The sequence below is a fragment of the Myotis nattereri genome, assembly GCF_964212035.1.
Source record: "Myotis nattereri genome assembly, chromosome: 5".
NCBI classification, from domain to species: Eukaryota; Metazoa; Chordata; class Mammalia; order Chiroptera; family Vespertilionidae; genus Myotis; species Myotis nattereri.
The window spans coordinates 89,823,361-89,840,647 of record NC_138080.1 but is presented as its reverse complement, the minus strand read 5'-3'; the positions used below and the strand labels follow the sequence as shown (position 1 = coordinate 89,840,647).

General features: G+C 50.7%; 1 protein-coding gene across 1 annotated transcript in view; it reads right to left on the bottom strand.

Annotated features, from left to right (window-relative positions):
* Positions 1–1,615, bottom strand: part of TCOF1 (treacle ribosome biogenesis factor 1) — a 30,816-nt gene extending 29,201 nt beyond the window's left edge. The window contains exon 1 of the mRNA XM_081092914.1: positions 1,412–1,615. Coding sequence (XP_080949040.1) covers positions 1,412–1,519 — 108 coding nt within the window. The 5' untranslated portion in view covers positions 1,520–1,615. The remainder of the gene's footprint in view (positions 1–1,411) is intronic.
* Positions 1,616–17,287: the final 15,672 nt, after the last annotated feature.

Sequence of the window (17,287 nt, the reverse complement as noted above, 5' to 3'; positions counted from 1 at the left end):
GCCCTCCTTAGCTGGTAAGTGATATAAATGGAGTAAGAAGAGCAACTGAAGTCTAGGGAGGGTTGGAAAAAGCATGGATAATGTCTTAGGGCCCAACATCCTTTAGTCTCTCCAGGAGATCCTGAGAGCAAGCATCCACTGGAGCTAAAAGGATATTGGTTTATCACTTTAACAGCTTAAAACCCTCCCGGGGCTTTTCAGATTAAGACCAAACAGCCTACACCAGGGCTCCAACCAGCAGCACCACACCTCCTCCCACCCCCAAGGGACCTCTATCCCCCCTGGACTCCACATTTCAGCCACAGTAGACTCTCCCAAGGCCAACAGTCAGCAACAAGTCCCATCCCACCACAGGGCATTTGCACCTCTGCCTGGAATATACACCTCCCTTCTGTCAGATCTCAAACCTACACCACTTCCTCCGGTGAACCGGCCTCCACACCTCAGACAAGGGCAACCCGCCACCCCTGTCTTAGCGCTCGATGCCTCTCATTCTTGGCACTTAACGTCATGTTTTGAGTGTACACTTTTATGATTTATATCTAACTTTCCTACCACATTTAAAAAATATATATATTTTTATTGGTTTCAGAGAGGAAGGGAGAGGGAGAGGAGAGAGACAGAAACATCAATGATGAGAGAGAATCATTGACCAGCTGCCTCCAGCAGGCCCCACACTGGGGATGGAGCCCGAAACCTGGGCATGTGCCCTTGTCCAGAATCGAACCTGGGACCCTTCGGTCCCCAGGCTGACGCTCTATCCACTGAGCCAAACCAGCCAGGGCTTCTCTACCACGATTAGACTGTAAGCTCTAGGAGGGCTGGGGGCCCTGCTCATCATTTTGTCACCAGCAGCCAGAGCGCCGGATTAACAGCTGCTGAATGAATGAAGACATGACTACTACACCAGAAGCTGAAACCCCAGCTGTCTGACTCAGTACAGACGGGGTGGGGTGGGGGTGGGGGGGGGGTCTTAAGGGCCCGAGCTCCAGCTCAGAGACGCGGTCACAGGCCCCTTTTCTGGGCGCTCTTTCGGGGCGGTGGCAATCCGCCCCTCAAACTTGCTGCTACCTTCTCCACCCTAGGGGCCGGACCGAGCCACGTGGCCCGGCACGTAGGAAACTTGAAAACGCCGCTACCAGAAAGGGAGGGTGGAAGTACGCGACGCGGGAATCACAGAGCCCTGCGTGTGGATCCCACGTCCGGGCCCGCCCACTGCACACGACGGGGAAACTGAGGCCCAGAGGGACTGGGAACGGCAGGGAGGCCGCAGGCGGCGGATCCTGGTACCCCTGGTCGCGTCCTCGAGCACCGGGGGGCCTGGCCGTGGGCGCCTGCCAGGGGAAGGGGCGTGGGGGGCGGCTCTGCAGATCTCACACGCGGCCCTCGCACACGGCCCGCACTCGCTTACCTGGCAGCTCTGCTCCTTCACTTCCCGCGCCGCGCGCACAAAGCCTGCCTGCAGCAGATGCTGGTAGATCAGGGGAAGCAGCTCCCGCCGCTTCCTGGCCTCGGCCATGCCCGCGACCTGCCACCGGTTAGCTCACCTGCACGCCCCCCTCAATCCCCACCCGCCACTTCCCTCGTGCCCTTAGACCTCCCGCGCCCCACTTCCGGCTCCTTGTTAGCCGGGACGCGCGGCACGCCGGGAATTGTAGTCTTATCCCCCGGAGTGGCCCGCCTGGTCCCAGCGGGGAGAAGGGGTGGAGGCTGAGACTTCCCATTGGCTGGGAGGGGGCGTGGCTATACCTGAACCCGCCCCCTGGGCCAGCCAGGATAAGTATGACTCCCTCTTAAGTCTTGTCTCTTGAAGGACTTCGTCTTCCACCTGGGCTCCCTGAGTGATGCGATTGGGTTTATTCATCTCGGAAAATCCTAATTTGAATGTTTTCTAGACTCGAATTTCCAGTTACATACTCAGTCATTCACATCACACTTTTTAGGACCCGTGAACTAGAATCCTGTGGATGAAAAAGGGCCAATATTAAACCTGAGAGGCTCAGGAGAGATCTACATGGTGGGCCTTACAAACTCAGAGACAGAAAGTAGCCTAAAATTAAAACTTCCTAACTAAAATCGAGTCATGGTGGGTAGTCATGTCCTAGACCTTCCTTGACAAAGATCAACCTTTACCCTAATTGTGCTGTCTTTTTCTGCATCTATGATAACATACCTTTGGAATATCAAAGTAATTTTCTTTTTTCTGAACCCCTCAAAATACAACCACCGTCCCAGAGCAGAGACCACAAATTCCCTCATTGTTATTATCATGATTGATGTTAACTGTTAGCTATCCTATACCCACCAAGAAAAAAGAAATATGTGTCTATTCATTTTTTAAAACATGTTTTTTTTTAAATAAAAGTGCTGTGTTTTTTAAAAAATATATTTTATTGATTTTTTACAGAGAGGAAGGGAGAGGGATAGAGAGGTAGAAACATCAATGAGAGAGAAACATTGATCAGCTGCCTCCTGCACACCTCCTACTGGGGATGTGCCCGCAACCAAGGTACATGCCCTTGACCGGAATCGAACCTGGGACCCTTCAGTCCACAGGCTGACACTCTATCCCCTGAGCCAAACTGGTTAGGGCAAAACATGTTTTTATTGATTTTTAGAGAGAGAGGAAAGGAGAGGAAGAGATAGAAACATCCATGAGAGAGAAACATCAACATTGATCGACTGCCCCTTGGATGCCCCCTACTGGGGATGGAGCACACAACCTGGGCATGTGTCCCCGCCAGAATCTGGGTATGCTCAACCACCGAGCAATACCATCAGGCATTAATTTTACATACAATCTCATAGATCCCCCCTGCCCCTGCTTTGCTTTCTCCTGCCTCCCTAACCTATCACTAATGGATTTTATGTAACCCCTTTACACCTCCTCCTTTGATTGTAATGTATAAAATAAGATGCAAAACTGCCATTCTCTGGCACATTTTCTCAATCCATTGAGATTTTGCTTCCCAACAGTTATCAGTTAGGCTCAAATAAATTCATAAAATTTCTTACAGGTTTGGATGTTTCTTATATTGGCAAACTATTTGTCCTTATCATTCATTCACTGAGCAAATAGTTACTGAGCACCATATCTTGAGTAGCATGGGCTAGTAGGATGAGGGGGTGGATAAAAAGACCAATAAGGCATAGCAGCCACCCACAAAACTCACAGGGACGAGAGACATGGTAACCAAGCAACTATGATTCAATTCCTTCTGTGCATTGTCGGGGCCAGGCAGAGCCTGCGGGAGCAGGGATGAGGGGCACCCAGAGAGACATCTAAGCTGAAGCTTAAAGATGGAGTAGGGATTTCTAGATGCAGAGGAAAGGCCTGGCATCCCAGGCAGAGACACTACCTGAGTAAAGACAGGAAAAGCCATAGGCTGGTATAGGTTGGCAAACCCAAACATAGAACTCAGTCCATGCTGCTGGGCTGTAGGGTGGGGGGTGGGGGTAGGAAGAGGGAACACGTGAGAACACACGAGAATGAAGAAGTAGACGGTGCCTACAGCACCCCCTCACCCACCAGCAGAGTTTGCACTTCAAAAAGCAATAGGTAGTCTCTCACCGGTGGTATTCAGGAGGGTGGCCTGCATTTGTGTTTTTAAAAGGTTGCTACGATCCAAGTGTGGAGGATGGATTCGCAGAGATAAAGACTAGAGGCTGTGGGGTTGTTGAGAGGAAGTTGAGCGGAAGTTGGCGGGGACAGGATGAGCTAGGCTGGGGACTATTTGAATGAGCTGTTTTATAACTTCGTGGACCCGTTAAGAATCTGAAGACAGCACGACAGTCTTTGCTCTAGAAAACGTTGAATGTGTACAGACACTTAACATTTCCCATCAAATTTCAGGACATAGATAAGCACATACTGAACCTCCTAGGAATGCACCAGGAAGAAAGGGGGAGGGGAGGGACAGGACCATGTGACTGACGGAGTGCAGTGAAGGAAGAAGAGGGAAGAGACTGATCTACAAATAGCTATTTGGCAAATGTTTACTGAGTACCCACTACTGAGGATAAAATGGTCTCTATCCCAATAGAGTTTACAGTCTAATGGGGGAGACACACGCTAAACAAATAGTTATGCCAATTCATTGCTAGAGTAAGTGCAGAAAGGAAAAGGACAGTGTTTTCTACCCTGGAGTCACATTGCCCCCGGTTCAAATTCTGGCTTTGCCTCTTATTAATGATGTGACCTTGGTAAGTTACATAACTTCTCTGTGCCTCAGTTTCCTCATCCGTAAAATAATTATAATTTCTACCTCGTAAGGTCCTCATGAGGAGTAAATGAGTTCTCAGGGGAAATGCTCAGAAGAGCTGCTAACAGCAGTGCTGTGAGTATGTGTATGTTAGCCATTCCCGTGAAAACATCCAATAGGAAGGAGGGGTCTATCTTTTCTTGGGTGTTAGGGAAGGAGCCTCTGGGGAAGTGGTGTTTGTGAGGAAAGCTTAACCGTGTGTAGGGGAGGAGGGGGTGGGGGGAGAATCCTGGGGGAAGAAGCTGTGCAAAGGGCCTGAGGCAGAAGATACAGCTGAGAGAAGAGGTAGTCAAGTGCTTTGTAGCAGGGCCCCGGGGGACAGCAGAGGGACTGGGGAGTGTAGAAAGTGGGTGGAGGATAGATTCCACATGAAGGACCTTCTTTCCATCCTACGGGTGACTGTAAGCCATTGACAGAATAGCCTGAGAGTGACAGGAGGACATTTGAATGTTTACGTGACCTGTGTGAATGCCCAGGGGAGAGGGGAGTAGTGTATAGTATGTATGAGTAAATGCAGGAAGACCAGTTAGGGTTAGGAGTGCAGGCAGGCATCCAGAGAGAATGGAGGGGGTGCTGGTGACAGTGGAGTTGGGGAGCTGTGGAAGCTTCCAGAGTTATTGGGCAGTAAAATCATCACAGAGATGTGTTGAAAAGGAAGGTAAGAGATGTGAGTACTAGAATGGACTCAGAGGTCTCTGCGCAAACAGGCGCACAGTGACTTTCACAGACACAGGGGACACCGGAGAGGACGGGGACGGGGGAATGAGCGAGGAGGGGAAGGCTGGGGAGGGGACATGAAAGTGAAAGTTCCTCGTTAGACATGTTGAGATGGAAATGCAGATGTTGAGTAAGCTCTTGGAAGCCTGGGTTTGACTCACATGGAGATGGGAAGTGGTCTGTAGAGACATGATCAATGAGACTGTGGATGAGGGCAGGGTTGCCCAGGGAGAGAGAGCATGAAGAGAGAAGAGGAGTGGCCCAGATGGAACTCCAAGGCACACCCACAGCTTAGGGCTGCAGAAAGACAGATACGTCTGCGAAGGAGGAGGAGGGAAGAGAGAAGCCCGGGGAGTGGCTGCAGGGAAGGAAGGCAAGGGCGAGTTTCAGGGCAGTGGGGGGAGTCCAAGGGGAATGCTCTGCGAGGTGGGACAGGACGAGAGTGGAACTACTGGCTTTGGTTTAATGACAGGCGGGGGATTTTGGTGGCTTTAGGAAGAGTGCTACTTCTGTGGAACGATGGAGGTCAGATGGCAGTGGTCACGGAGTGAAGGAGGGCTGAGGGAGGCTGTGGGTCCTTTGAGGGGTTTTTGTGTGAAGGGGAGGAGAGAGCGTCTGTGAGCCAGGGTCCATGTGTGTTGTGAGGTGGAAGAGACTTGAGTGTGTTTAAAGGCTGATAGGAGATCAAAGGGAGAGAGATCAATGAGGGGTGCAGGAAACAGGGGAGACAATCAGCACGGATGTTCACAGGCACGTGGGAGGGGTGGGATCAGGCAAGTAGGTGGAGGGGTTGGCCTGGGAGAGGAGGAGGGATGGCTTCTCCAGAACCAAAAGGAGGAACAAAGAGAGGCCGGGTGCAGATGTAGATGTAGGTTTGCAGTGGGATGCTAAGGGAGATTTCATCTCCAACTTCTATTTTTTCTGCCAAGTGGGAGGCAAGGTCTGCTGTGAGCGAGGAAGAGGTGGGGAGGCGTTTGAAGGAAGGAGGACAATGAGCATTCAGAGAGTTGAAGAGCAAATTTGCCTAGAGAATCCCTAATTGCTGGATGGTGTTGTCAACCTAGTTGAGGGCGCTGGTCATTCATTTATGTGTGTCCTGCCCTGTTCTGCTGAGTGATTTGCCTTCATAGTTCCCCAACCTGGATATAGGCAGGGGGAAAGCAGAGTGGGATTTATCCAGGCCTAGGGCTTTGCCAGATGGGGGGGCGGGGGGCAAGGGCCCAGGAGCCTAAGTGTTGGCCAAAGAGATGCCCAGGCTCTGGGCCCTGGGATCTGGGCAGGGCAGGCAGTGGAGACAGACAGGGTTAATTTTCAGGGAGACAGGAAGTCTTCATGGACTGGGCTGCCGTGAGGCTGGCAATCAGGAGCCTGAGCTCGGAGAGGGTTGGCAACTTGAATTGATGGTGATGCCCAGGTTACTGACTAGATGGCTAGTTGGGCTACTCACTGAGACAGTGAACAGGGTGATGAGCATACAAAACAGTGCATGAAACTGAAAGGTCAGAGATATTCTCCCCCTTCCAAGAACCCATTTTCACCCCCGTGGGGGCATGACCGCCCCAGGAGAATGCACACCTTAACAGAATGTAAATCCTCTAGAGGCTGCACCCCAGTCAATCAGTATTGGCAAGTGCAAGGGTGGCGACGGTCCGTCTCCTGCGGAGGAGAGGAGGCAGAGGCTGGCGTGCCCTGAGTATAGGCCTGGAAGCAGACATGTGGAGGCTTCTGGAAGGCAATGGAGAAGGAACCAGCGGCTGAGTCCTTGGCCGACCTTGGAAGACATGGAGGACTGGTATTAAATTAAAAAAAAACAACCAACCACAACGACACAAAACCAAACCAGCCAGGATGCTCTAATTCCTTCTGTCTGGCAACAGGTTGTTTGTTTTTGTTTTGTTCCTAATAAAATTCATTTGAGGCACTTAGGCCTTGTCCTCGGCTCCTGGGAGGCTGGCTCTTCTGTGGACAATTTCTTTATTTCCTTGATTTTCCAAATCATACCCTTCACTGAATTGCCTCAGGGCCCAAGCACAAAATTAAAACATTAAACTGGTAGCATATAACACGGCAACAATTAAGACAGCAGCAAACAAAACAGTGCATTGAAAAAAAAAAATAATTGCCTCCCCGTTAGAAAAAGATGTCTTTGTTAGTAGTGGAAGCCAGAAGCTTCCAAACCACTCGGCTGGGAGCGCCTCTCCGGTGAGCAGCATGCTTAGTCATCTTGAATTCTCGCAGGGCACACTGAGGGCACGGGAAAATGAGGGAAGAAGGACTGTCAGCAGGAAAGGAAGCTAAGCAGGTGGGGCATTATCCCCTTCCTCTCCCAGCAGGAGCGGCTCCTGCACAGAGGTGGGAGGTAGGTACCATGATACGGGGAGGGTGCTGGGCCAGGAATGAGGAAATTACCCGTTGGGCCTGGCTCTGCTGTGTGACCCTGGCCACTCTCTCGGCCTCTCTGGTCCTCAGCATTTCTTCTGGTTGGCGAGGGATCCTTCCAATATTGGAACTGTCACGCGAGGGGCTCATCTGGGGAGGTTGCCCCTGACCCCAGGACCCAGAGATAGTCCCTTCATCCACTGTAACAACGGATCCTCCCTGGACCAAGTCCCTTGGGCCAGTAGGTTTCCCATGGCCTCCTTTTCTCTCATCGGATGACAATTTCTCTCTTTCTCTTTCTTTAATCTCATTGGAGATTTTGAAGGCTTATAAAAGGTTGCCGAGTGATTACTGAAGTAACAAGTCAAACAAGTCATAGGTGTACAGAGACGAAGCTAATCTTCCCTCTCATCCATTCCCAGCCCACTACCCATATCCCAGGCCTTCCCCTCCACAACCAAGCTGGGCGGGGGTGGGGGAGGGGGGGTGGGGGTGGAGCTGGTGTCAGAGTCCTTCACATCCTTCCTCTGCAGGGACAAACACACACCTCCTTCATAAGGCTTTAATCCTTTTCTTTTTCATTTCTTTTTTCTTTTCTTTTTTTTTTTTGACAAAGGGGATCCTACTAAATGCACAACTCTGCAACTAGCTTTTTCCACTTAATAACATACCAGAGCCATTTCTCCAGACATTTGGATCTGAAATAGCCTTTTGAGTAACAGTGAGTGACAGCTCACATCTGCGGAGCGGGTACTCTGAGCCAGCGCTGCGCTGTGAGGTGTACGAGCACAAACCGGCTTAGCCCTGAGAGCATCCTAGGAGGCAGGTAACTGGGTCCCAGCCCTGTTTCTAGACGAGGAAACGGAAGCACAGAGAGGCCACGGCGTGGGCCATGCACCCAGTCAGTGGCGGGATTTGGACGTGCTCCGGCTGCCGGAGTGCGCCGTCCCCGGGCAAGATGAATGACAGCCAGAGGTGGGAGACAGCATGACATAGATTACTCACTTCTAGTTTTCCGGCTGATACAATGGTGCTGCTCTAAATAAATCCTTATAGCCCTGAGCTTTCATTATGGCAGGACAGAATCAAATGTAGGCCAAAGGGGACGCCGGTCTTATTTTAATAGCCAAAAGCCGGATTAACTATCAAAAGGATTGTAGCAATTCACAGTCCCTTCAGCATAATTTATTTATGTGGTTTTACTCTCAGAGCTGGAAGGGTCCTTGGAGAGCATTAAGCCCGGCTCTCTCGTCTTACTGATAAGGAAGCAGGCCCAGAGGTAGGAATGGACGTGGTGAGGTCCCCAGTAGGGTAGGGGCAGAGACAGGCCCTGTCCCTCTTCACCTGGACCTGCTCCTTCATGCTGCCTCTGCCACTGCTCTCTTCTCGCCTGTCTGTTCTCCGCACCAGCGGTCGCCAACATTTCGGACCTCGCCGACCACCCGTGGTCCGCAGACCCCCCGGTTGGTGCCCGCTGCTCCACACTGCGCTTGGCATCACATCACTGCCCTGCTTATCCAACCTCCCAGGGGCGAACCACTGGCCACGGGATCAAGTCACAGCTGCTTCTTCTTTTTTTAAAAAATGTATTTTTATTGATTTCAGAGAGGAGGGGAGAGGGAAAGAGAGATAGAAACATTAATGATGAGAGAGAATCATTGATTGGTTGCCTCCTACACACCTCCTACTGGGGATCGAGCCTGCAACCCGGGCATGTGCCCTTGACTGGAATCGAACCTGGGACCCTTCAGTCCACAGGCCGATGCTCTATCCACTGAGCCAAACCAGCTAGGGTGAAGTCACAGCTTCTTAACAGGCATTCAAGCCCATCCAAGTCTGTTCATCCTTCAAAGCCAAGTGCAAATGGCATCTCCTCAACGATGCCTTCTTCCCTGACTGTCCCGACTCCTCACCTTGGGCAGGGTCATCTCCGTTCCATAAGGAGGCCCCTCTTCTGGCTGCTCTTTCTAGGAAGAGCCATATTGCAGAAGGACCTGCCAGGAGGGGGCAGTACACAACCAAAGAAAGGTCTCCCAAAGGTCAAGGTCACCAGGGTGCCTGCAGCCCATCACAGACCCATAGGTGTGCACCCCTTCAGTGTGGCTGCCTGTGGGAATACGGGGTTCCACCTTGGCAAGCCCCCCTCCCTGTGCCTCCTTTGCATCACTGTAAAATCAGAGGGTGGGACCAGTTCAGTGTTTCTGGAAGTGTGGTGACGCACAAAGTAACATCAGGAGATAAATAGATGGACCCTTAAAAATGGAAATCATTATGTGCTTATTTTAATGTGTATTAACAAAAAATAACTAGCGCATGAAACCTGTTATTTCACAAATATTATTGCTTAGAACGAGGCGAAAGTAGGCATTCAAGGAAAAAAAGACAGTGAGTCAATATAAAAGAAAGTGCCAATTAAGTAATAGTACAAGTGGTAAGACGGTGGTGAATGGCTGGGATGGAGAAAACGTCGTCTGCCTTTGATGTCCCAGGATTCTGTGATTTGTGGTGACTCCTGCCCTTGCTAGGGGTGGAGCAGAGAGGAAGGGAGCCCTGCCAAGGGGCAGGAAATCAGCAGATGGGCCTGTCCCTACCACCTGACCCTCCTCCACCTGTGGAAGGGTGAGTGCTTGCCCCCTCCCCTCTTTCTCAGCTTTCCTGCGGTTACTAAGGAGTGGGAGGCTGAGAGGGGCTGCGTTCTGGGAGCTCATCTGCTCTCCCTTTCTCACCCAGCACCCCGCTTGGCATAAACTATTCAGGGTGATGATTAACAAGGACTCAGGAAGGCACTGGGGGTGGGGAGAGAGAATAAGGCCATGTGGACCGAGTTTTCTCACATACATGGATGTCCAACTTGGAATGACTGTCCAAACTTGGTCATGCATTGGAATCGCCTAGCGATTCAATAGAAACACAATTCCAGGGCCCACCCCAGGCAATTCTAATTAAGAGGCCCCTGCACTTTATGTTTTTAAAAGCCCCCCCCCCCCCCCCCCGCACCCTTGACTCTGATGCTTCTGGGCTTGGAACCACATTAGGCCGTATATCCTCTCGGTGTACCTGTGGAGACACTGAGGCCCAGGGAGGCTGTGTCACTGACCCAGAGTCAGTCAGCAAGTGATCAGACGTCTTGACTCCCAGCTCACTTCTCCCCGCTGAGCGCCCCTTGTTGAGCCTAGCCTGTGGTTAGCAGAGCACTCCACTGACAAATGGGTGGGGTTTCTTTGAACCTCCTCCGTCTCTGGGCTTGTCAAGGATTTCCCACAGAAGAGAACCTGCTGAGTGAGCAGCCAGCCACCTGCTGAGAAGCCAGAAGAGGTGGGGAGGGGTGGGAGTAGATGGCCAGGGAGGCCGTGGCTGGGAGACGCAGCCTCCTCCCAGCAGTTGCCAGCCTGCACATCAGCTTGCTGAGGGCAGGGGCCCATTCAGATGGAGGCCACCAGCAGCTGTGTTTTCCAGCGGGATCCCTAAGGACGAGAATTAGGAGGAAGGACTAGGAGGTAACTTCCAGATGGCATTTTCTAACAGTGATCAGTGACCTGGGACACAATTGACTTTGGAGCAGTTGCCTGGCCCCCTGCTGTTTTTAAATTATAAAATATGTAACACATGAAAAATATGAGGACAAATACATACAGCTCCCATGCTCCCAGAGCCTGGATTGTGAAACAAATAAATAGATGCTGGTTGGCCCACGCCCCTCCCTCCAACCCAGAGAGTCAAATACCCCCATTCCTGAGGTTGGTGTGATTCATTCCTGTACATGTTTTCCTATTTATGCTCCATATGTGAAACACATACTAAAGCAATACTTTTCAGATTTTTAAAGCTTTTATAAATGATCTAATATTATACATAGCCTCCTCTACAAGCAATTTGCTTGTTTTTGTTCAACAATTTTTTGAAATTTATCTGTGTTGATGGGCAGAGCTCTGCATATATGTTGCCACTATCCTAATTATTTCATTAAGCACTAGTATGTACCGCAATTTATGAATCCACTTCCTGTGGATGGGCATTTGAGTTATTTCCAGTTTTCCACCATCCAAGGACCCTGCCACGAATATCCTCGCACGTGTCACCGTGTGTGCCCAGGGTCCCTGTGGCAGGGGATGGTTCACCTCGCCCACCATCGCCACCATCGCTGGGCCGCACCTGAGGAGCTGGCCAGTTTCTGCAGTTTCGAATCCAGATTCTTGCTGGCAATTGTCAGGTTTTGGGATTCATGCCACTCTGATGGGGGCCACCAAGTGTCTCTCGTTCGAGTTTTTGTGTGTTTCTGATCGGTGGGGCTGAAACGTTTTCATCATTTGATTGGTCATTTGGATTTCCTCTCCTGCTGTATTTCCTTGTTTGTTTGTGTTTGTGTGTGTGTGTGGTTCTTATGGATTCGTGGGAGCTCTGATCCTGGGTCTGTCGCTACTATCTTCTGCCAGTTGATGGCCTGTCTTTTCACGTTATTCATGGAGTCTTTTGAGGCCCAAGGGTTTGACATATTAGTGTGAGCAACAGCAGCCCTCTCTTCCTCCACAGTCAGGTCTGCAGGAAGCTGAGGCCACTGTGCTGGCGGAGGACCCTTCGCAGGGGGCCCGTGGCAGGCGGAGTGAGAGGGGAGTGGGTTCTGAGCCCAGCCAGGATTGGCAGGTGAGGTGAACTTGAGAGGAAGTTATTTCACTCTGGGCTCCAGCTTCCTCACTTATAAAATAGAGGCAAGCTCAGTCTCTAGCTCTCAGGGATGCTGGAAGGAGGGAGGCCATGGCAGAAGTCCCGAGACCCCAAGGGGAGGAGAGACTCACTGAGAAAAGTCTCCGGAGAGGCTGTCCCTTGAGATGGCCCCATCTTGCCGGCCCAAAGGAATCAGCATGGTCTCTCAGGTCTACTCTGTCTCAGAGTGGGCGGCGTCTCTGGAGGAACTGGGATGCGTGGAACCCAGGTCTATGACCCCCCCTTCCACCATGGCCCAGGGTCCCGAGCCTGTGTCTGGGGACTCCAGAGGCAGGGACACGTGTGGAATGGCACTCCTGATCTCGCAGGGAAGGGAGGGTGGACAGCCCAGCCGCTGAAAGCTGCCCATTCACCCGTGGCAGCAGGCTGGGAAGAGCATCTGATGGCTCCCAGGAAAATATTTGGGGAAAGAAAAGGATGCACGTGCCCGATCACTTTCACTCATCTGTGACCACATGCCAGCCCCCCCCCCCTGCCCCAGGTCTCTTAAGGCCACAGCAGGGAGGGGGGTTACCCCTATTACCCTCAAGCAATTCGTCCCGGGCACAGCACCCTGTTGGGGCACGGTGGGGTGGGGTGGGCAGCCTTTTGGACGAGGCCACAGAGCCCATGATCAACAGGCCTCCTTATTCACACCCCTTACTGGCCCCCAAATCCCTCTCCCATCACTACCACAGAGGGGTCAGCTGCCCGAGTGGCCCAAGCACTGGATGGCAGTCGGGATAGTGTGTCCAATGGAAACTTATTTCTGCAGTAGGCGATATATATTCAAGATGCAAATCAGAGGTACAAAGAGGATGCAGAGAAAAGTGAGCCCCCCACCTTCCCAGGAGGCGGCAATGTTCTCGGAGCGTATGTACATATAGGTATGCATAGAACCGTGATCGTAGCGCATTAGGCCAACTACGGTAAACCTTGCTTATTATTTTTGCAACCCCATCTTCTCTCTCCCAAATTTAGGACCTCGAATATAACAGGCAGAAGCGAGTGTTGACGGATGGACAGATTAGCAAATGGGGCGGTGGGTGAATGAACGATGTTCATCCAGGCTTTGGCTTTTCCCACTCTGTATTTCGAGACTCATCCCTGACCTCGGGAGGGTCCCTCTTCCGTTGGCGTGTCGCTGCAGGGGGCACATTCGGGCCTTCCTGACCCTGGCACAGAGCCATATGGGGGAACTAAGTGAACCAGGCAGCTGAACAACTTAATTGTCATTTCCACCAGCAGATGGTTACCAGGGAAACCCAGAGAATGTTAGAACTGGGAGGGGTTTTCAGGCAATTCTGACAGAATCTCAGATAGGGGAGTGGGGGAGTGGTGCTATTCCACAAGTTCTTTAAGACTTTAATTCTTTAACGTTCATTTCAACGATAATGTAAAGCTGTGTTTTGGGATCATCTGGATGTCTGCCTGATAGCAGTGAGTAGCCATGTGCCTACACCCATGTCGGAGTGTGTATTTGTGATCCCATGGGCACTGGGATAATCAATACTCCACAGCCCCCTGAAATCACCAAGATTTTCATGTAGACCAAGCTGGGAAGCTTCTTATATTTTGTGTCTGCAGGCTCCGAAGATCCCTGGATGCATTCTTAGGATCGGTGAGAATATTTTAAAGGCATCTGTATGTTATTCAAGTATGAGAAACCCCAGCGAGGACAAAAGGGCACCAGGTCAGGATTGGGAACCTGGATTTAGGTCTCATCTCTGCCGCTTACTGGCTTGGTCACCTGGACTCTTCTGTCTCTTTGGCTTTAATTTCCTCATCAATAAAATTGGGATCAAAGTGCCTTCCTCGCAGGATATTGTGGAGGCAACATGAGATAGTGAATGTGGCAGTTCTGTCCATGAGCGTGTTCCACCCTCTCCTTTTGCAAGGTAGGGGAACAGGCCTTGGAGAGGTGATACGGCTTTTCCACGTTAGTTACAGGCAGAGCTGGGCTGGAACGCAAGCTCCTGACCCCCCCTGGCACTTCCTCCACTGGTGGGGTCACCTAGGCCACGGGCAGGAGTGGTGTGATTCTAATTCCGGAAAGCGTAATAATAACATCACCGGTGGGGCCTGTCACTGTTTGGGCAAACATACTACCTTTATTTTTATTTGTTAAAGAGATTAAATTAAGGAAACCAAACAAATACACTAACACACTGAACTGCCCACAGCTGTACCTCTCTTCCTGGAGCAAAAAATAAAATTCTTCCTCAGGCAATAGGTCAGAGAGGAGGCATGTGGGGACAGGACACCCAACCAAGGACTGCAGGGCTCGATACTTTGACTTACCACCTTGCCTGGCCCGTGGGCTTCATTTCAGCAGCTGCTGCTCTGGCGGGGGGACATGGTTTCAGGGTTGGGGTCACTGGGCCAGCTGTGAGGTGCAGAGAACAGAGACCAAATGTGGTCACTGCTGCTTGTCCTAAGCTCAGCTCAAGGTCTTGCACATAGTAGGTGCTCAATCAGCATTTAGAGAATGAAGAAATGAGTGACGAGAGCCATGTTGCTATGTGTTTAAAGATTTGGAGGGGCCTCTCAGAGATGATGTCTCACAAATCTGGGTTCAAAATCAGGAGACCAGGAAGCAAGGGACCTCAGGGCAGAAATGGACTTCGGGGACCAGGCAGCAGATAAGCAGGGAGTGATGCCTGGTCCAGAGGCTGAGGTCAGACACAACCACTTGATCGATTGCTTGTATCCAGTCTCTGAGCCAAGCAGCTTTCAAATGTCAGGCTCTGGGCTGGATGTTGGGGGTCCTGAGCTGAGAAAGTCCAGTACCCCAGGAGCCTCCGGTCTATGGTAATGGGCTCACAGTGGTGGAGAAGAGTTTGGGCTTTGGAGTCAGACAGCTATGAGCTCAAACCCCTACTTTATTTAGGGGGGGTTCCATTTTTCACTCCTACTGACTTCTCCACCTTCCTGTTTCCTTTCCTGGAAAATGGGGTGAGGAGTAATGCCTGCCTCTCTGGCTGGCAGATCAGATACGATGCTAAGGCACCCAGCGCCCGGCCCAGCGTGAGGGCTTAGGACCTGCTGCCCAGCATGACCATCTGCCTGGGCCTGGGCCCTGCTGGAAGACAGGCCCGTCTCCTCCATCTGCCCTGAGCCCTGAGTAGCTTCTCTGACCCAACAGGATGGGCATCGCCCTCTCACACACATCCAGTTATTTATAGTTTATTTGTTATTGTGGTTGTTGGTGTGGTTGTTGTTTTCACGGAGAACATTGATGCTATGAATAAACTTGTACATTTCCCCCCAGTGCACGAGAGCAAGAGTTTCTCTAGGGTATACATAGTAATAACAAACACCCGGAAAGGTAAGGACACTGAGCAATCAGAATGAATGCTATGGCCCTGGTTGGCTTGGCTCAGTGGATAGAGCATTGGCCTGCAGACTGAAGGGTCCCGGGTTCGATTCCAGTCAGGGGCATGTACCTTGGTTGCAGGCACATCCCCAGTAGGGGGTGTGCAGGAGGCAGCTGGTCGATGTTTCTAACTCTCTATCCCTCTCCCATCCTCTCTGTAAAAAATCAATAAAATATATTAAAAAAGAAAAAAAAGAATGAATGCTATGGAGCTGAGGTATTCTGAGAGGCCCTGGATCTTGGGGAATGTTGGGAGGGTCCCCAGGGGAGCAGCGGGGGCAGCCAGAGCACAGGAGGTCACATGGCAAAGGAATACTGGGGAGAAACCCAGAGTAGTAGCTATTTGCCAACTGTCGTGGAATTATTTCAAAATTTTAACCGTCAGTGTGGTCAAAATGGTAAGTACAGGTGTACATGTGCCTGGGAGTATATACTTCCAGGAGTGGAATTTCCAGGTTCTAGGGAAAGTGAATGATCAACTTTATAAAACAATGCCAGCTGGTTCTCCAAATCACTTATCCCCATAGACATACCCTCTAGCAGTAAGCATCTGGTTGATCCACATCCTTGTCAACACTTGGTAGTGCAGGTTCCTTATTTGTTGCCAATCTAGTAGATATAAAATGATATCTCATAATGGTCTTAATTTGCATTTCTCTGAATCCTAATGAGGATGAACACCTTATGCTTAAGGGATGCTATTTGCTTAAGGGATGTGTCTGACACTATAGAGATCTTTGCACTACCTGCCTCAAACAACAGCCAGGCTGAGCGGTAAGGGAGCTAGGAGACCTGGGTCCCAGCATCAGCTGGTCCCACCCACCCCCACTCTGTGGCCTTAGGCAAGTCATCTGCCTTTTCTGCACCTCAATTTGACCAGCAGTCAAGTTGGGGAGAGCCTTACGTGGCTTACAGGAGAGAAGCTAAGAGATCAAATGAGATCATGAAAGTAAATGTGCTTTGTGGACTGAAAAGACCTGTACCAGGCAGGAATGAGTAGTCCCTCCTTGAAGACAATTAAAAAATTGTTTTTGTTTCATTCTCCTTTATTTAGAGGGGGGGGGGTTTCCATTTTTCACTCCTCAGTAGATTTTGTGTATTTCTCATATGCTTCTGCACTCATTAGTTCATCTAGTTCTGGAGGGTTACTCAGTGTCATCTTGATCAGTCAACTGTCTCCATAACAAGATTTGTTGACAAGTCCTGGATTTTCTACAAGAGCTGTGTTAATTTCAGTTACTTCTCCTGACAGAGGAGAATAGAGTTCACTAGCAGCTTTCACACTTTCCAAAGCACCAAACTCATCTTGCTTGTTCATTTTTGTCCCAACTCCAGGCAGACTACAGTAAACAACATCTCCCAAAGCTTCCTGTGCAAAATTGCTGATTCCCACTGTTCCAATACCATTTTCTGTTGTTATCCATTCATGTTTCTCAGTGAATTTACCCACCAACACCAGATTGGGGTCGGTGTGCAGGATCCAGATGGCGCCTGTCCTCAGGGCCCCGGTGGGCAGGGTGGAGCGGGTGGCCCTTACAGTGCGCAATGCCGGCTGCCTCAGAGCGCCATGTTCGCTGCAGGGGTTGCAGTACAGCTCCAAGGCCGCCATGGCGGGTTAAGCAGCCCTGGAGCTCTAAATTTTTTTTAAAAAATTGATTTTAGAGAGAGAGGAAGGGAGAAGGAGAGAATGATAGAAACATGGATGGGAGAGAAACATCAACATTGATTGGCTGCCTCCTGTACACCTGCTGCTAGGGATCAAGCTTGAAATCCAGGTGCTGGCCCTGACTGGGAATCAAACGGGTGACCTCTTAGTGCATGCGTCAACGCTCAACCACTGAGACACACCAGC